Source organism: Necator americanus, chromosome I (genome assembly GCF_031761385.1).
Source record: "Necator americanus strain Aroian chromosome I, whole genome shotgun sequence".
NCBI lineage: Eukaryota > Metazoa > Nematoda > Chromadorea > Rhabditida > Ancylostomatidae > Necator > Necator americanus.
The window spans coordinates 19597324-19617285 of NC_087371.1; the positions used below are offsets into that span (position 1 = coordinate 19597324).

Genomic DNA, 19962 nt, shown 5'->3' on the forward strand with positions numbered 1-19962 from the left:
CTCGTGATACCTCGATGAGTTTCGAAACAGTGTGAATGTGGTCAATCATGCTGAATCCTTTTCGAAACCCTGCTTACTCGCATGGCTGCCCTTCATCCAAGACTTTTTCAGACTGCTATTAAGGATTACTCTTGTAAAGAGCTTGTAGATGACGGACAGTAGGCAGATTGGACGATAGTTGCCGATGTCATGTGGATCTCCCTTTTTATACAACAACATGGTCTTGCTGGTCTTCCACTGTTTAGGAACCTTGCATTCCGACAGATACCGTGTAAAGAGCCTCGCCAGGGTGTTGATGAGTACTGGCGGAAGGCTCTTCAGGTGTTCTGGTCTTTTTCTGTCGGGACCGGGTGCCGTACGATTTCTTACCGACATGATAGCATGTCGTATTTCGGACGGGAGAACCTCTGGAATGACTTGTCCATCTTCCCTCAGATGGTGAGGAGGCAAGTGGACATGGCTGTCGAAGAGATCAGAGTAGAAGTCGTAGATGATTTTCTCCATCCCCCTTCTCGATGCAATTGCTGTTCCCTTTGGGTTCCGGAGAGCAGTCATCCTCGTCTTGCGACTGGCGAAGTCTCGACGGGCATAGCCGATGTTTTTCCCCGCCTCTGCAGCTTCAGCCAGCACTTCTGCTCTTCTCTCTTTAAGGTCTTCCTTTATCGCCTCTCTGCAAAGCCTTGCGAGCTCGGACGTGAGTTCTTGGTTCCGTGCGGCTCGTGCTGCTCCACGCTGGCGTACCAGCTCAAGAGTTTCAAGAGACAGGCGCCTCTTGGTGGTTTTAAAACTCTCAGCCTTTTTCGCGCAGTCGTGAAGGTGTTCAACAAGCCGGTCATATTCCTCGTCGATGTTGACCATCGCGGAATCTTCCCAAAAGCCGGCTAGCGTAGCGAAAAGATCCCAGTTGATGATAGTCCTGGGATTTCTCTCTCTGAACTTGGCGGCTTTTTCTGCTCTCCTTGTGAAGGAAAATCTTCCTCGGAGGATTCGATGGTCCGATCCCATATAGAACTTTGGTACAACATCGACGTCCGTCAGGCAGAACCTTTCATTGACGATGATGTGGTCTATTTCATTACGATACCCCCCACCGGGTGACTCCCACGTCTAGCGTAGAGAGGAGGGCTTCTGGAATTGCGAGTTTCCATGGATGGTCTTAGTCGTCATGATGAACTCGGAGAGCTCCACATGTCCACTTCGGGAGAACTTCCGTTCTCCCGAAGTGGACATGTGGAGCTTATTTGTTGGAGGCGACTCCAAACCGCCTCCCTTCCACCTCTCAGTCACTTGATTGCAGGCTTTTGGCCGGACCGACGTGCGGGATACAATGATGTCATGAGTCAGTCCTGGCTCAGCAGAAACAGGGAGTCCATCCCCTGAATCCACCTGCGTCTCTGGGCAAGCACAAGGTCGCTTTTGGTCCACGATTAGCCCCCTATCCGCCACCCGGGGACGCGCCACGTAGCCTCGCGACTCACCGGCTGTGATCCCTCTAGTGAGGGAGATCCGTGGATCCCAGCTATAGTAGAGTCAAACCGACATGAAGCACCGTGCAGTTGCATAAGCGACTGCTTCTGAAGTGGAGAGGTGGACCGTAGCGTATAAAGATCCTCGCTGCCGCCACCCATGCCTGCGTTCTTTCCAGCGTTTTCGTCCTTTCGGTCACTGCAGTGTTGCGCACTACTGACACGCGCCACGTAGAAGAGGAGAAAAAACGAAGAGAGCAAACAAAAAGAACAAGGAGTACTCGTCGTTGAAGAAACACATGATAGAGGACGCAAAATATTACAAAAATCTTTGGACATTTTGTTTCAAAGGAAAATCTTAACCATTCAAAAATGACCATTATTTGAAAATTTGTGAATATTTATAAGAATAAGATAATGCATCTTACAATGCAGAAACAAAAAAGACGACAGTGTTTGTGAACAGCTCACACGATCTCCACCTCTTCATACGCAATCCTTGCGAATTATCATTTGTTGGTTGACACTTGGATACTTTGGATGAGTAGAGGTTTTGGTGGTCTAATCTTCTTTGTTCTGTAGGTATGTAACTCATAAACACAAGTGATGTGGGGTTATAGATGATTCTTTTGTAATAAAAAAGCAACTTTAACATAATACAAACAAACAACATAATACAAACACAATAAAAACAATAACAACTAACAATAACACAATAACAAGCAATTGGAAATATATTTAAGATAGCTGCAACGGTTTCATCTGACGCTCAAAGGCGCGTTGCCTCCGTAAAAATGGCTCACACATTGCTCAGTCCAGTGGGTACCCAGCAAAGGTTTCTTATTCAAATCGGAGCCCTGTAACTGAGCGGCGGTGCCACATGGTAGAACAAACAACAAAGATCCCCTTCTGCCTTCCTTTTATTTCGGATGACATGAGCAATGCAGTGCGAGCAAGTTTACGACAGGCGGGTCTGCAATGCTCAATCAGAGTAGTGAACATATCATCTGCGAACCTGAAACAACAGCAATTCCGAAACCGTGCTTATGACAGGAGACACCTAACAGCATCGTTTGTCCGAATGCGAGGCAGGGTGATTGCGTGGTATCGGGAGTTATCTATCTCCTGTCTCCTAATCAACTGTCAGTTATGTGGGGCTGAGTACATTGGCAAAATAATAAGACCACTATGTGGCCGCGTCAAAGAACTCCTAGACGGACTCGTAAAATCAAAAACATGAATCTCTCTAGGTGCTCATCGCAGACAGTGTCATGACAACACCACTTTTAAGATGGCTGTCACGATCTTGGCACGCGAATCAGAGGTTCTGCCACGAAAAACATTGTACATTCTCAACATTTTACATCACGGCCAAAGGTCCAATAATGAATCGTAGAGAAGAATGCATCGCTGTGACCAACGACCTGGCGCCATATCAATCTCTCTAGGTCTCAAATTTCTCAAGAACTTTGCGGATTTTGACCTACAAGGTCAGAGGCGGGGACATCGTTACTAGTTATTACTAGTAACGGTGCAACTCTAGCAACTGGTGGTCCGCTAACATCAAGATTTTGTGGGTATCAAGGTGAGCGCTGTGGTGGTCTGCTTTTCTGACGTTGTTTTTGAGTAATCTGTTTGCTAAGTTGTATCTCGTGGGATAACGATGTGTTTGGGGGAAAAGATTACAGGTGTCTTTGATTCTTCTAGGCTCTGAAGAAGGCAACGATGCCGAAACGTTAGCTAGAATAAAGACCAATAACAATCTTGGTTCTGCTCAAAAAAGTAGTATAGATGGGTCAAAACGGCTTGAAGCACGGTGCAATTGCTTAAAAGCAGCATACCATAAATCCGCGGGAACTTACTGGCCTTCGACCGCTGCGCAGCCGGGATGCATCGCTTGTAAAAGAGTGGAGCGCTGCAACTGATATCGCCGTGAAATACAACTATTAGAGAGCGACGAGTAGAACCACCCCTGATCCCGCAATCTGCAACCCCATCTCCAGCTTGCCCAGCGATTACTCTCACTATGTCAGATTCGTAGTATGCTCCCTTTAAGCGGCTACGCCTAAAGTGGCGCGGTGAACCGTAGCGGTTGGAATCGGAGGACGACCATCACGAACCGTAACAGTGAACGGTGTTAGTATAGGTGCGCCTAGCCCCATGTCACGGCGCCTAACCCCATGTCATTTTGACCCGACTATATTTGGGTGTTAAAGGCATCACCCCATGAATCTGGAGTGGTACGGATTTCCGGTGGAGTATTCGTATACAGGATAGTAGATTATTGAGAGAAGGGTAATTTCGTTCATTTCTTCCTAATTTCCGTAGGAAACAGCCCGGAACATACTGCTTCGAGCGTTCCGGCGCACTATTTTCTACAGCGAGTTCGATTGGAGCGCGCCAGCCGTGTGCACGCGCCGCATCTTCCTGGCCGTTTTTTTACGGCAATTAGGAAGAAATGGACGGAATCACCCTTCTCTCCATAATCTACTATGCCGTATACGAATACTCCACCTGAAATCCGTACCACCTCAGATTCGTGGGGTGATGCCTTTAAGTAGATAAATAGATAATATGAATAAATATATAAAGAGATAATGCAAAATCGATCTTTCAGAGACACCAACATTGAGTTCAATAACATTTTGTGTCTAGGCAAAATTATGCAGTACTCGGAACAACTTTTCCATGTGTTCAACTGACGTAATACGCGAAAGTTGATAGCGACTCGGGACACCTTTCCTTTTCCTTCCTTCAAATTACTGCATTCCAACATCTCATACAACAACAGCTTAGCGTTTCCCGCAGTTTCCCAGTCCTTTCTCGCCGCACTGTGAAGAACACGAAGAACACGAAAATGTCCTTTAAAGCACCTGATGAACGTGGATGTACATTCCTAAAACCATTAGGAATATCGAAACAAACATACAATTCTCAAAAGGACACCGAATCTTCCAATAATAGCGACCTTACTGGTAATCTACTTGTAAGTTATCTGCGTGTAAGTTCCATAGATTCCCTTTTCTCTCTTAACGAAAGGAAATGAAGTATAGTCTAATGTCGAAAACTGAATCCTAAAATTTGCCAATGCGTGTTGGTTTTCAGCGTATATATTCAGCGCCGGGTGCGTTCAGCCGGATCGCCGCAATGCTTATGTCACAACGCTCGGTCTTTCTCTGCTTGACACACGCTCTTCTTCTTTTTCTGCCTTCTCCTGCGCTCAAACATTCTCTTAACAAACAACTCTTAAGCTTTCAAACATTTGATGTTCCACAGCTTGTTTGCAACCTATCCGGTGTTTTATGTCTATAACTCTTGGAGTTTTTGGCTAGTAGTTAGTAGTTTTATTTCGACTGATTTGAACTAATAATAATAGAAATATGTCAGGTTTCTTCTTCTCCAAAGCTGTGCATTATACGGAAATGGTAGACATATCCTCATTTGTTTCTATGTTTACGCACGTTGTTGACGATTACCGCAGCCAGTGTAGCTACAGCTGCTGCACCGATAATGCCGATGATCAACCATCCAAAATTCTGCAGTAATACGGATTAGAAGTGGAGATTGAGATTTAAGAAACAACGACAAGAGGATTACTAACGCTTATTGTTCCACAACATTCATTGAACTCGTCGCCGCAACATGTGTAAAGCCATACGCCAAGATTCCTGGGACATATTTTTTCGCCTCTGGGAGGGAAATCTTTTGAAGGGCAGATCTGAAGAATGGATTTTAGGTATTTTCTTTAGCATGGGATGGGTGTGTTCCACAACAACTACCACGGTCCTCGCTGAATTCAAAGAATACAGATGCGCTGGATCTTTCAACACATTTCACAGTGATATGCGCAAAAAAAAAGAGAATCACGTGGGAAGCCAAGGTGAGTTCCATGCAGAAGCAGTTACAAGCGTTGTCTACTTGTAACACCTTTTTTGATGGAGTTCGACTCATCAAAATGTCTCATAGGTTTCTTAGAACATATGGTTGCAAAATAAGGAGAAGAAGAAAAACATACAGCAAATTCGCAGGCAACAGTTCTGTTCGTGCAAACGTCCTCTTTGATTTTCATTTCAACATTGGAGAAAGTGAAAAACTGTTCAGAACTGGCGTCCCTCAAACGCTGTTTCTATTGGAGTGAGTGAATGATTTACCTTACGAACTTTATTTTACGATTTTTGAACAGTTACATAGTGTTAGTTTTAAAACCTGGAGGGACATAATTACTTTATCAATGGTGGTAGTTAACTTACTGTTTGGCCTGTAGGGAAGAACACCATTGACGTAGATGTTTGATTTTGTTTTCTTTTTCAAAGACTGCCCTTTAGACCTCCAAAGAACCTGAAATGTTATAATTTATTTATTTACTAATTCTTTTCTTTTTTAATTTTCTTGTAATTTATTCATAATTTTTAATTTATCAAGGTGTTGTGCATCTAATTGTATTGTAATCCGTTTCTTGCATGTGTTATTTGACACCTAAAAAAAGTAGTTCATAATGTGTTTAGGGGCAATGTGTGTGTTATGAAATTGATGGTAAAGGGATCTATCCACGAATATTTAGGTGTCTTCCTGCACGATCGGAGGTTCGAATCCGCCCTAGTGCTCACCAAGCCCTCTATCTCTCCGGAGTCGATAAATTTGTGCCAGACTTGTCTGAGAGGATAAAAACAGTGACTTGATACATCGGCTAACCCCCGCGAGTCATTGCATAGGCCGGTTACACGTTCGTAAGCCTCAAACTATTCTGAATTTAAGTGAACGTGGGGGCGCATCCCAAGCTCATCGAATAACGCCAGACAGTTTGTCCTTTATCCTTTAAGAGAGAGGGGTCATGCGGGTGATTACGCTCAGTTTCGAATAGTAATTTATGAAAAAAAGCGTAAGAAATAAGTTTAGTTGGACCCGTAACTCTTACGATGGAATTTGAAATACAACGGAACGGGAACGAATCCATCCAAACTCCGCATTAAAATTGATCGCAGTCCCAAACAATCAGCAGAAGCTGCCCAACCCTCATAATCATAAGCACAATGCAAATCGCTTCCTTCTATTACGCAATAACAATACGTAATAAGTCGCTTCGTTGGGGTGACGAGGTCACACAAGACTGCTGCGCAAGCCTTTTCATGGATTACTGAGGGGATCGACCGTCACCACCCATATATATGTTTATGAACCGCCCCAGTCATCCCTATACATTTGTGAGAAGATCCCAAATCGTCAATTTCCTGATACGCTGTTTTTACGACTACTGGATTAGTGGTAAAAAAGAGAACGTACCACTGCCTTAAAGGCAGCGTATCACGAAACTGACGATGTTGGGATCTTTGTGGGTATATAGATGTGTGGTTCGGAGTGCAGATTACAAGTGTTTGCATGACTCCACTCAATTTTCCCTGACTGTCCACAAATGCCCTTCCCACGAGGGACGTGATGAAGTGTCGCAAATACTAGCGAGCGGTAAAAATTCAAGTTTTTCTCTGATATTCGTATCTAATCGAAAGTGGCAGAGAAATAATTGGAACGAAGGTAACAACTTTATTGAACTTTACTTTATACGAGCATGGAATTTATCATAGAAGATTTTCCTTACCCTGCAAATAAAACAATATTCAAATGAAATTCTATAGCACTGAACAAAACCACAAAAAAAAAACTGGAAACCGACTACAAAATGACAGTTGAATGTTTTCTTTTTTTTATATCTAACAAAATTTGTAATCAAGAATTGGGCTAGAAAATAATGAATGGTTGAAAGAAATGCACATTTTGACTCTGCTACATTTGAATATATTCAGTTCAGATTTTGATATTACTCATACCTAAATGCTTACGACAGAAATGTATGACCATCAAGACCATTCTATTTCTCTATCAGGTCTGCCCCTATGTCAACCTCCGCTCGTGGGAATGAGCATTTGAACGTGTATACATGAGAACTCCGTAGACTCCTTTGCAACAAACTCCGTTTTTTCGAAGGCAGTTAGCCAACGATGTTTTAATTATTTTAATTATATTTTCTAGATGATCAACGTAAAGTAGTTTGATGATCCCTTCTATCTGCTGAGAGGTGAAAAAAACAATATTACATCTAAAGACCGATTACCTCTCTCTATAGCAGCAAATCCCGATAGGAATTGTATCGAAATTTCAAAAAGAAAGTCGATAAAGAGCACCAATCGAAAAATCAAAATTCAAAGTGAACAAAGCAACGGAGGGCTTATTTTACTGTTCTTTATATTAGCATGAAGGCGAAATCGTTGAATCAGCCATCGTCAGAGCTGCGTTATTCTGCTGGAAGACAGAAGAACATTAATATACATACGAGAATGTGCAAGAACTTGACTCACTCGTTTGAGATGATAGCCTCAGTGAGCATCAAAATTTCAATTAGTCACTTTAAAAGAAGACGATTGTTTAGATGATGCATCGCAATATTCCCACCTCTTAAGGGTATCATTGGAATTCCTTGTGGGTGACATTGAAAATAGCTGGAAACAAGACGAGAACAACGGCTGCTGGTAGGTGAAAGAGAGCGACAGTAGTCTGTCATCTAGCACAAATATCATGTCATATTCGTTTATTTATTTGAAAACATGCACAAGAGCAAAAGACAGGGCTCACTAGAATTCTCCTTAGCCTTCAAAGAGCAAAACTGACCCTTTTTCTTTCTGCACATTCGCGTGGTGGGTCGCATTCTTCTGCTAGAGGAGGTGGGGAGCTTGCACGCCAGATTTTTCTTATAAGATTTGAACGCTACAGTAGGACAGCAGTTTTCAAGGTTAGGTGACCAAGTTGACGCAGAACGAATTTGCTTTATAGTATGGTCAAAACGACATGAAGCACGATGCATTTGCGTATGCGGCTTCTCTCGAGGTCGTGCAGTAGAGCGTAGAGGTTAGAAGCCTACTGGGACCTTTGCTGGGACCACCCATCGCTGCAGTTTATGATGGTCCCACCTCGGTTCCAACTGCTGCCTTCACCGCGCCGTTTCGAGCTCGTACACAAATGCACCGTGCTTCATGTCGTTTTGACCCGTATATATATATATATATATGTATATATATATATATATATATATATATACATATATATATATATATATATATATATATATATATATAGTCCGGTCAATACGACATGAAACACGAGTGTAGTTGATGTGCATTTGCGTACGCGCTCGAAACGGCGCTGTGGAGGCAGCAGTTGGAACCGAGGTGGGCCCGTCGCCAACTGCAGCGATGGGTTGTCCCAGCAAAGTTCCCAGTAGGCTTCTAACCTCTACGCTCTACTGCACGACCTCGAGAGAAGCCGCGTACGCAAATGCATCGTGCTTCATGTCGTTTTGACCATACTATATATATATATATATATATTTATTTATTTATTTATTTATTTATTTATATATCTGCTGTAGCCGGGCCAAAACGACATGGACCTCGATGCTTGCGTAAGCAGCTGCAGTCGAAGTGGCGGGGTGAAGCGTAGAGGCTAGGATTGAGAAGAAACCGTTGCTAGCAATACTCGCCGCTGTGGTTCGCGATGGTCCCACCTCGATTCGAACCGCTAGCTAAACCGCGCCGCATTGAGCGCAGCCACTTACTCAACTTACCGAGCTTCAGATAGTTTCCACTCGACTATATGCACTGCACAATAGGGGGCATGTGTGTGAAACAAAACTCGTGGAGATTTGTGAAGTTACTGGTTACTCGTACTAGTAAATACGATATCATGTAGGGCATTCGCACAAGGCTGGCGCGCTCCAATCGAACTCGTTGTAGAAAATAGCGCGCCAGAACGTCTGAAGCCGTATCTTTCGGGCCGTTTTTTACGGAAATTAGGAAGAAATGGACGGAATCACCCCCTCTCCTTAGTCTGCGATCCCGTATACGGATACTCCACCTGTAATTCGTACCACCTCTGATTCGTGGGGTGATGCCTTTAAATAATGTGGCGTAGGCAGGTAATCGTGCACAGAAGTCTCTGGATATTACCGTAAGTTCACTCCAGCAGAAAGATTAACATACTCTTCTCTTGCCATTTTTGAATTTTATCTTTCTCTCTTTCTATCCCGATCTAATTCGATACGGTAACAACGATTTACACCGAATTCCCATTTAATGCAGAATTTCACTGAATGCTGAACCAAGCGATCAAAGCCAGGCGAGTAATAAGTTTACGAAGAGCTCGGTTCCTATCGTCTGTACGGTTGCAGCACCAAATATTATGACGTCATAACATTATTGCCCTACTTTGAACGCTTTCCTGGGTGCTAATTCATACTGATCAACAAAGCGCTTCACGAAAAACAAAGAATAGTTGGAATGTAGAAAAGTAGGAATAGATATTCAAATTAACCCTTCATTATTTATATTTATATTTATTCCAAACCTATGTTTCCCATTTCCATGAGACTGCAGTTACCCATATAGGAATACTACAGATACTCAGAAATCAGTCTCAGACGGTACAGGTAGAATCAAAGTTTGACCCGCTCCAACGTTTATGATAAGATGGGCCGGCAAATCAAGAGTGGAGCGAAGACGGTAATGGACACCTCCTTCTTCCGCTCCTCTTCCGACCTCATCAATCTGAACACACGTGAAAACGGCTTCGAAACCTGCGGAGAGAGGTCCGCAGTTGACTCTGAGTGGACAGTTTTGAACCTGATCTCAACCGTGGAAACGTAACCGTGTTCATAAGCATATGGTGCGGGAATTTGTTGCTATTTACAATCGATCTCCGTTTCTTTCTGCATCTGCAACTGGATGAAAAAGCGCAAAATTTGTCGACAAATCGCGACCGTGACCTTCGCTTAAAAATAAGTGAAGAATGGACATGCGTGGATTCTTGAGGTTACCATGGTTTTTGAATTAGACTGCACTTCGGATGTATGCATTTGGGTTGCTATGCAGCAAGCTTTTCCTTCAGTTACTCTGCTTCTTCGGAGGAATCCAGTGTAGTCGGACCTTTTCACTAGAGGATGATGTGGCAGCCTTCACTAGACACTGTCTTATAGCCATAGTATGGAATAGTATAGTATTGTATGTTATCCCGCTAGAAACCGTAAATAACCGAAGCGTTTATCACTGGTTTTTATCGTGGGGGAGGAATCCTTCAATAGCAGGGTCGCACGTCGAAGGCGGCGACCGTCACCACATTCCGCAGTTGCGGTATCAGCTGATACGTGAGTTGCCCGATGTGAATGACCCCGATTAGGATGATGTCGCATCAACCGAGCGCTTGTGTTGCCTCTGAATATCGTGTGCTTTACGTTTTCTTCTTCTAAAATTAGAACTAATATAACTCATAACTTCTTTGATTCTCAATGTAGCTTCTGTAGTGCAAATATTCGGCTAGGATTTGTTCAGGTGAGAAAAAAGACCAATTCTCAGGTTTATCTCATCGTGTATAGCGTTCAAAGATTATGGTATATTTTTTGCGGTGATGGTAGATCCGTCCGATGCTCTAGAGAATCCAGCAGCAGGAAAATCCTCGAAAAGGAAACGTGCCAAGTAGGCAATCCTCTTGCTTTTTCAAACTTTCACTAGCCTTTTCTCTGTCAAAATCTCCCTCTTTTATCTATAAAGTGGGAAATTTGGTCGGTTTCAGACGAAAAAGAGGGCAACAGTGGGCTTACTACGTGGAGTCCTTTAAAAGAACAGTTGACTGCCTGTACGAAATTTGTCGCTCCGATCACAACATAAACGGATGCAAAGTAAGCTCTCCTGAAATCTGTTTCTTCTCTTAAATTAGATGGTAATCTTTTCATTGCTGTTCAGGAAGCTATCATATACCTTGAAAATTCCAAACGAGACTTCGAATCCTTGATCAACACCATCAAAGTGGAGACTTCATGGGACGAGTCATCCAGGTAGTTCTCATGTTCTTATTTGTTTAACCTGCATTCTGACCTTGTTATATCAGAATTTTTTAGGCCACAAGCTGTCGCGTGGGAAATTCGAAAGTCAACTCGGTCACCTGTAGAGGTTGCGTTCGATTCATTAGCACCGTTAGTTCCACCGTTTTGCCCCTTGAATACGGCCAATACGGTTCATAATGTACAGACTTGTTATTTTTGTAGTTGTGGTATTCTGATCAAGGACACTCAGAATGAGTCTCATTTCGAGGAAGACGACGACTTTAAGGAAGCCGTTCGATGTTTGTCCTAATACTGTATTAGTCGTGGCATGCGCCCATAATTTTCACTATGAGTTCCTATTGTGTCTGATCCTCTTTGTTTAACTATTACTAGCGGATTATTATACCGCTGTGGATGCATATTCTATGGTATTCTAATAAGTCAGGACTTTCGCTAAAAAAAAAGTAGAGAATTTGCTCAACTCCCTTGTACACATAGGGCAACGTTTTCAGAAAAGAATGCAAACACAACTAGTTTAGCTGTTCTTGTGAGTTATATTTTAGCTTACAATTTCATTTTTCCCAGGAATATTATATCAGTGCTTACTTGTATTTTAAGCCTGGTTTCCCAATTATTTATTTTTTCTAATGGGATTTCGTTCGATTTTCACACTTAATCCATGCACGATGCTTTGTCAGCGTTTTCAAATGTCCATTTTTGATACAGTATTTCCAAATGCCCGTCTTTGTGTATTTAGTGTCGCTTGACGAAGAGTGGCAGGTGGTACTACCACGTCGAAAGAGAAGTACTAGTTCATCTAGTGAGGTTGCCGGGCACCCCGATGGTGCTCTCAGTACACCATCTCCTCAGCAACGTGCTGAAGTAGAGGTGGGTAAAGTATAGTTGGAGGCACTCAACCGCGCTCCTATATCTGGGAGTGAATAAGTAAGTTAGTCGTCGCCCTAAAACCTATGCTTTAGTACTAGAGGATCTGTGGCATGCAGGCTAAAGCTATTGAGAGGAAAAAAGGAAGGGCTTCTAGAAATAAGAGTGTGGTTGAGTATCCCCTCCCCAACTACATTTTTCTCTTAGAAGCTCTTTATTGTGTAGAGGATGATAAATGTCCGTAGCGACATTCCTTGGATGAAGTGTAGGGGAGGGGGGACTCAGTGGCGCCCTTATTTCTGAAAGTAAATAACTAAATGAATCGGGGCCCCTGAGACCAAAGCATTAGTCCTAAAGGATCCATAATATGTAAGCTAAATTTACTAAGAGAAAAGTAAGCAGTAAGTAAGTAAAAAAAAGTAAGTAAGAGCGCCCAGGAAGGTGTAGTTTGAGTGCCCCTCCCCACCCAAACTACATCTTCCTCCATTCCTCTAGACTTAAATGTTCACCTAATTTTTTTAAGCCACCGCGTCCCACCGTATACGATCGGCTCTCTGCTCCACGCCGCACAATTTCGCCTTCGACTGCGACTACAACACAAACATCGACTCGATCCTCAGCAATCCGACCATCTGTTAGCTCGCAGCCAGCACGCCTCACATGTCCTCGAAGCGCCATGGATTTGCCTCAGACCAAGGTATTAATTTCGTCGAATTATCTGTTCGCTCATTGGCGTTGATTAGTTCCTTCGGATTTGTGTCCTTGGCGAGCTCGCCCACTCTAGAGTCGGAAGGGGTGAAACCAGAAATGACCTGATGACTTCAGTATTTTCTTTCAACACGGTCACAGCAGAAAATGCTCAGCAAAATATGCTATTGATTGTGGGAAGCACTTTATGTTTTCAATCACAATTTTGACGTGGTGTGGAAATCACACCGAACACCTAGCATTGGCATTGTAGATTGCGAAAACCAGCGTGGTTGTCATCGTTCACTGATCGTCGCAAAAAAAAACGGCGTGGGATCCGCTTTGTTTCCTACGAGGCACGTTAGAACACGTTCTGTTGTCTTCTCAGGAGCCTATTCACTGGCTTCACTTGAATAGGATGGTGAGAAGATATCATGGATCTTCGACTGCTTCCACTTGGATGCACCGCGTTGCAATTGAAATCTTTATCACCCTGGTTTCTGCAATCTCAAAACTGAACTCCAGGTTTTCATTCCGATTGCCGCACCACGTCAAAATCGTGATACGCTGATTTTAACATTATTTTTTGTCATCAGCCAATGAAGCGAGCTGATGTTTGCTCAAACCACTAGATGTTTTCATCTTTGATATAACTAGTTTCTTTCGAGAACCACGTATTAATTCTGTTACAGAAGTCTGAAATACGTTTTAGGCATCTATGGCCAAAATGGCATACAGCAGGCAGTTATTGTGGGAGCGCAATCAATCCTTGTTAGCAGAAAAATTGCGAGCGAAACAGCGAATGGAGAGAGTTGATAGGCAGAGAAGACGAACGGGCCCTACTCGTTGTGGTATTCATTTCGCTGATCGCCCTTCAACTCAAGGAGCTGCCAACTCATTTCGACAGGTTCATCCAATAAGTACAATCAAAAACTGAAATAATTATAAACGATATTACAGCATCGTCAAGGAAATAGTGCTCCTGTTAGCGAGCGAAACCCTTCAGTTGATCGTTCGTTACAATCCATCAATGAGGTCGGTGAAGGCGATGAAATGGAGGCGGTACCGGCTGATCCAACGCCAACCGATCCTGTTAAAGATAATATGCGATTCTCTGCTACCAGGTGATCTCTAGCTTCACCTGTTTGTGCCGATTTTTCCTATTTTGTAACGCTGAAGACATAACAAAAAAATGTGAGCAGCAAGTACCTGTCTCTTTTGGAGTTTTTAGCTACAGCTCCTTGCTTACAGATCAGAACCGGCCTTTGGAGAAGTTTCTTCTTTGCTTGGACTGGATGATGACGTTGAATGGAGGGAGATGACTGAAGAGGAAGAATCTCTTGCTTTAGAGGAGCACAGTCTCAATCTTGAAATAGAACACGTGAACAATATCGGATTTGGACCTCGTTTGTTTTCGCCTAACGTTCGAATTTTCAGGAAGAATCCTTCTCGATTGATGTGGAATTGGAACGGCAGGTTGCTGCTGAAGCGGAGGCTCTTGAAAAATTTGAACTTTCTCAGGAAGCTCCCCTCTCAGGAAACCAAGTAAGCATTTTTCATTCCACTAAGAACTCATATGTTCGGAAGTTTGTGATCTTCTCTTGGTTAACTTCCTGTTCTTCTTTGTGCAGTAACTGGGGCATCTGTTGTTGCTATTTCCAGGAAAAGCATTCCAATGATGTGGGAGACGACTCCATAGAATTAGGAGGAAACACAGACCGAATGCGAGGTGTGTATTTCCTGTTGACTGATCAGTTTCTGAAAAAAGATTACGACGTTACGTAATCTTATTTTTTGAGATGACATCCGTCGGCGTCCTATTTTAACGTGGAGCGAAGTGGTAGGCAGAGAACTAATTCCCCCTTACCGTGAACCTGGAACTGTCGCAGAGCGGCACGAAAAAATGAGTAGTCCGAGCCGGAGGAGGTATTTTTCATTCACTTCTCAGATAGTACTACTATCACTAGGGCCTTAGGGGTTTTCATTGTACTGTTCAGAAACATCTAGGTTAGGTTTCAGATGTGAGAAGAACGATGCTGATTTTTCCTCACGTCATGCCGCAAAGCTGCAGAGGGCTACTGAGTTGCGAGAACAGCTTCAGGCTGAGAAAACTGCGCGGTTGCGAGAGCTTGCCCGAAGGGTATATTTTGACTTTATGTGGAGTTTTTATTTTAAAGATAATTCCACGTCTTAGTATGCATTTTTTGTGTTGATCATTTATGTCTAGGTGGAAGAAGTACGTGAAAAGCGTCAAAAGATCATTGAAAGGAAAAGAATTCTGCTAGAAAGCCGCATGGAAAGGGCGCAAGAAAATCGTGAAAAGAATATTACAGAAATCATTCGTCGTGCAAAGGATGATGAACAGAAGGTACTTTCTTCGAAAGAATTATTACTTTTTTGTACTTACATAGTCAAAACGGGGTCAATAGTGCACCATGCTTCATGCCGTTTTGACTCTACCGTAGACCGTGGTCTACGTCGCTGCTTTTGTGGGTCATCTAGTAACATTTTTTCTAGGTCCTCGAGGTGCAGTTCATCAATTCACTGCAAGGTGGGAATATGTTATTAGATTTAAGGATGAGAGATGCAGGTGTTGAAGAGCGCAAACAAACACTAGCAGAAGAAAGGGCAAGGAGAATGGAAGAGAAAGCAGCCAAGGAGCATGCTGCCGAAGAAAGACGGAAGATAGCCGAGTTGGTAGGTTTTTTTGTAGTTCACATGCACAATTCTAGTGCATATTTCTTCACTTGATGCTCCTCCGGTTTTTCATATGATGTGCTGTTATATACTCGTATGTAACGCTTTCAGGAACGAATCGCTCGTCTGCAAGAAATTGCAGAGCGGAAAGAAGCTCGACATGCTCAGATTGCTGCACAAAGAAACGAACAGGAGAGGCTACGCAGTGAAAGGCGGAAGCAACAGCAGGAAAAACTAACTGAGTTGCGCATGGCCGACGCTGAGGAGAACGAGTCTCTTAGAAAACGAATACAAGAGAAGGTCTCTGGGTTTTTTTTTCGATTTCGCATCGTTATTAGCACGTAGGTTGAAGTTTCAGATTGAATCTTCTTCACGGCGTCATGAGCAAACTTTGGAAGAAGTGCGTGTACGTGCTCAAGAATTTTCATCACCACGCCCACCTTCAGGTTGTAGATGGACGTGGTCGTTTGTTGATTGCTGTCATTGGCCTTCCGATAACAGAGGATCAATATTCAGCTGCATTCAGTGCTCATGCGAGGTAAGTTATCTCGAAAAATTGGAAAACAAAGTAAGATAGAATGACAGGTGATATAGAGAATTAAGATAAAATCATATAGAAATAAAAGCCTTTAGTCCTTTGTAGTACCAATCATTTTTTAAACTGATTTCTGTATGTTTTCAGCAGATTTTTACCCACTTAACGCACCTTGGTCTCTTGTGAAAGTTAGGTGTTTAGATGTCTACTGAGGTTGAAGCCATAGCTCACGTTATTTCTCAATCCCATCTCTCAAAAACAAATATTGATTTGCTCCAGATATCAACAGAAGATCTTGTAAGTTGTCTTACTCTAATATTGATAGTGTTATTGTTCAAATTTAGAGTTTGCGTCTAACTGGTTTAGGAGCGGGAGTTTTGCACATTGGGTCAAAGTTCAACACCTGAACGCACTGAAGAAGATAAAGAAGACGAGTCAGTTTGGCGGAAGAAAAGATTGAAAATCAAACAAAGACTGGCAGCGAGGTTACATTCTTTCCTGGGATTTTTTTCTTTTCAAATATGAATCCTGAGTGTGACAGAAATAAGAAGATTGCCGATATTATTGAAACACCCCCATCCCCGGCTCGCCTAGCGAGATGTCTTCGGGAGTTGACGAGTGTAGCTTCAAAATGTCAGCAGAAGTCAAGCAGAGTGGACGATTCAACTCTGCAGATATTGGAGCGGTCACTGAGCGAAAACTTTCGGGAGGCTCAGTCCCAGGTTAGGAAGAACGCAACGTAATCATTTTCAGATAATGCTTTTAGCTCACCTTACCGTCACAATTACAGGACTGGTTCACGACTAACATCGTTCATCATTGCAGTAGTTCAACTCTGCTTTCCGATCTACTTAGTATATTGATGAAATGGACAACAACAGGAGCCAGTATCAGGTGCAGATCTTCGATCATCTGCTCTTTTTGACAGTTGTAGAACATAACCAAATTGTAGACTTCTACAAAAGCTTTGTGTTATGATCTGTCGGCTTTCCTCTGCTCCATCGTTCTGTCGGTCCATATTATTCACACATGTGTTTGTAGAGCTATTGGATAATATTGTTTTGCTCTTAAAGGTACTACTGTTTATTACTGTTGTATTAATATACTATTACTACTGTATTGCTATACTATTACTATTATTGTTGTTTCTTTGCATTAGGGCGGAGTTGGAATGATTCAGTGTTCAGAATCCCGAACGAGACCAGGATCAGTTGATGTGTCTTCTTGATGTTTTGTTATCTACCGTATGTTGTGCTGGGAATGTGATGGAATGGAAAGTTTTCAAGTTGGAGGGGCACGAATTGGAGGTCCGCATTAGCATGATATCCAGGTGCAGCGTTAAGATTATTGTCACTTTTTCGTGTCCCGAATACCGCTTGTGCCTGTGTTGCTCGGTGTCATTTCTTTTAGTTGTCTGGAAATAAATACGAAACTGTGAATTGAGTTTCACACTTCTCTTCAGTTTATTTTTGAATAGAAGTACATCTGGTTCCAGCTATTTACTTTGTTGTCGTTTGCCCCAAATTCTTGACGAAGTGGCTCCATCGATCTCCCAGTCACTTTTCTTCAAGCTTAATTCCCTTCATTTTGAGTTCGCAGAAGTCATGAGTGAAGACACGTACGTTTTTTTTTTAAATAAATAAATTTTAAATAAATAAATATTGAACTCGTGCTTAAAAATGTTTTTTTTGTTTCCTATTGTTGAGAATTTCAGAACCAACATCGCTTCATCATTTTGTGGAGTACTTCTTAAAGTGGCGGTATCTTCCGTGCGCTTGCAACCATCGTCTTCCGAGGTAGCACAGCCAAACAACAATAACTATAATAGTTTTTCTGAAGCTGCTGTTCGTATGTGCTACCGTTTGTCCAGAAACCCACAGTGCTGGAAGGTATGAACATTTTCGAGTGGTTTTCATGTAATAAATAAGCTTTAAATGAGTGTTAATTGTAAGTAGAGATTTCCAATTTTTTGGTCAGCTATTGTTACTTATGAAAATACCACCAAGAAGTACTTCACGCTGCGGTAATAATTTTCGACGTTTTCATACTAGTAGAAATTAAACCATTGCATACCTATGGTTTAATTTGTACTACTGTGAAAAAAACAAAACCAAAATTAAAATTACATAGGTCTCAGCAAATCCCTTGTTTTGGTCGACGACACGAAATTGCTGGATTGTTTACTACTGACATAGGTGCTTATGGAATCGCCGGAAAGAAGTGTTCGTTTATTACTCCTTCTTGGTCACATAGTCCGATGTGCTGAGAAGGAAGCTGGGTCAGTGACATCTCATGCAGAGTCTCCGTTGGTATTGATGGCGTTAGAGCTGATTTCACACTACGCTTCATTCGATTTATCTCATCAGGTGTGTTGTTCTCTGTTATTGTTTGCTTGGGTTTAGACTTTTACCACTTTTTTTTAGAAATCACTTCATTGGGATTTTTCATCTCTATGAATCTCACAAATAGTTGTTGTTTTCATAAAAATAAACAAAAAAAAACATAAATAAATAGTTGTTTTCATCCGGTTTTTTCTTCTGTTTGCTACTGCACCTTCGTACTGTAGGTCCTCATAATGTGTATAAATCTGTATCTAATGCGTTCAATCATGGCGTGCATCTTCTGTTGGATTTGCGCACAAGAAGAATTGTCATGTATCAAGCAGAAAGGGAATATACAACCGGGTTAAAGCGAATTGTTTCGTAGTGCAATTGCATAAGCGATTGCTCTCGTGGTGGTACCCTTTCTCCAGTCAGGATGCGGTGCTGAGCGAAGGTTCCCACCACTGCATTCGGGCTGCGTAATAGGTCTAAGACATGAAGCAGGTACATTTGCGTAAGCAGCGTTATGGAGAAAGTTGTTGAGATCTAGGCAAGTACGTCGCGCTTGCCCTCATTCGGCAACAACCACATTTTTCGTACATCGGGCAGATTCTTTACTTGAAATTCTTCTCTATTCATAAATGACTTTAAAACATTGTTTTTAGATATCTTGCGTTGTTGGTGGGCAGCGCTCACTACTTTCTGTGGTGGCCTCGCTCCCAGTTTTCTTTTTGACGAGGGCGTCATTGAAAACTGTATTCTTACCTGCTCTTATTGCCATGACATATGGAAATCAACGTGCTACCCAGCTTTTGTTAGAAGAGCTGAATGAAAAACACATAATTAAGTTCATCACCGTCAGTTTGAGATCCGATTTTTCTTCGGTCGTGTCTTCTTGACGGATTTTTATTGTTTTTTCAGGAAGCTCGAGCTGGACAAATCGGAAACAGCAATGTCCTGGATGGGATGGTCTCCTATCATGGCTATGATTCTCTTCTTCGATTTTACCAAGTCTCTGTTGAAAGATGATACATATTCTTACTGTTATTTTCTTGCTAGTTACTGCTAGTTCAGTTCCGCCTGCTTTTAGAGCTGATTTAGCTAATAACTCTATGTTTAGTCTTGTTCAGGTTTGCTATTCTCGATGGCATTTGATTTTTAAACCGATGTTCTTCTCTGGGGAAAAATGTAGTGTTGGAGGAGGGGAGGAAAGAAGGGGGAGGGGCACGTAGTGGTCTCCTTATTTCTGGAAGTAAATAACTAAGTCTGTCGGTTCCCTAAGACCTAAGCATTAGTCTGAAGGGATCTATGCCACGCAAACTAAGGTTACTAAGAGAAAAAAGTAAAATGGAGCGTCCAGAAATAACTGGTCCACTACCCCCAACTACATTTTTCCCCTTCTATGTGTGGTTGTAGTTGGCACGTAGGGCGCGGTGTATTACGTCGATAGTACTTGAAAGATAAATATATATATTTATTTATTCTGAAGCCTGTATCGTGCGATAGTGT

General features: G+C 42.4%; 4 protein-coding genes across 6 annotated transcripts; 1 reads left to right on the forward strand and 3 right to left on the reverse strand.

The window, feature by feature from the left end:
• Positions 1-45: 45 nt before the first annotated feature.
• RB195_006240 (uncharacterized protein) lies at positions 46-1005 on the reverse strand (the record flags this gene model as incomplete). The annotated part of the gene is made up of 1 exon (XM_064179215.1): positions 46-1005. The coding sequence occupies one exon, from the start codon at positions 1003-1005 to the stop codon at positions 46-48; it is 960 nt and encodes a 319-aa protein (XP_064036187.1).
• Positions 1006-1107: 102 nt separating this feature from the next.
• RB195_006241 (uncharacterized protein) lies at positions 1108-1628 on the reverse strand (the record flags this gene model as incomplete). The annotated part of the gene is made up of 2 exons (XM_064179216.1): positions 1108-1386; positions 1479-1628. The coding sequence occupies 2 exons, from the start codon at positions 1626-1628 to the stop codon at positions 1108-1110; spliced, it is 429 nt and encodes a 142-aa protein (XP_064036188.1).
• A 2994-nt stretch (positions 1629-4622) lies between these two features.
• On the reverse strand, positions 4623-10489 carry RB195_006242 (uncharacterized protein; the record flags this gene model as incomplete). 2 transcript variants are annotated; one of them, XM_064179218.1, is made up of 4 exons in its annotated part: positions 4623-4697; positions 4928-5002; positions 5068-5184; positions 5717-5743. In XM_064179218.1, the coding sequence occupies 4 exons, from the start codon at positions 5741-5743 to the stop codon at positions 4623-4625; spliced, it is 294 nt and encodes a 97-aa protein (XP_064036189.1). The 2 variants fall into 2 exon arrangements, with proteins under 2 accessions (XP_064036189.1, XP_064036190.1); XM_064179217.1 differs by lacking the exons at positions 4623-4697; positions 5717-5743 and adding an exon at positions 10436-10489 and having other exon boundaries at positions 4904-5002.
• Positions 9980-19482, forward strand: RB195_006243 (uncharacterized protein; the record flags this gene model as incomplete). 2 transcript variants are annotated; one of them, XM_064179221.1, is made up of 31 exons in its annotated part: positions 9980-10098; positions 10594-10653; positions 10862-10981; positions 11079-11184; positions 11249-11340; positions 11404-11478; positions 11551-11627; positions 12086-12216; positions 12737-12910; positions 13613-13807; positions 13861-14024; positions 14152-14281; positions 14338-14445; positions 14563-14629; positions 14700-14826; positions 14920-15040; positions 15128-15268; positions 15418-15597; positions 15709-15897; positions 15956-16135; positions 16334-16429; positions 16499-16617; positions 16674-16854; positions 16923-17026; positions 17085-17205; positions 17320-17462; positions 17628-17750; positions 17847-18021; positions 18328-18498; positions 19119-19310; positions 19375-19482. In XM_064179221.1, the coding sequence occupies 31 exons, from the start codon at positions 9980-9982 to the stop codon at positions 19480-19482; spliced, it is 4089 nt and encodes a 1362-aa protein (XP_064036191.1). The 2 variants fall into 2 exon arrangements, with proteins under 2 accessions (XP_064036191.1, XP_064036192.1); XM_064179220.1 differs by lacking the exons at positions 9980-10098; positions 10594-10653 and having other exon boundaries at positions 10914-10981.
• Between the last annotated feature and the right edge of the window lie 480 nt (positions 19483-19962).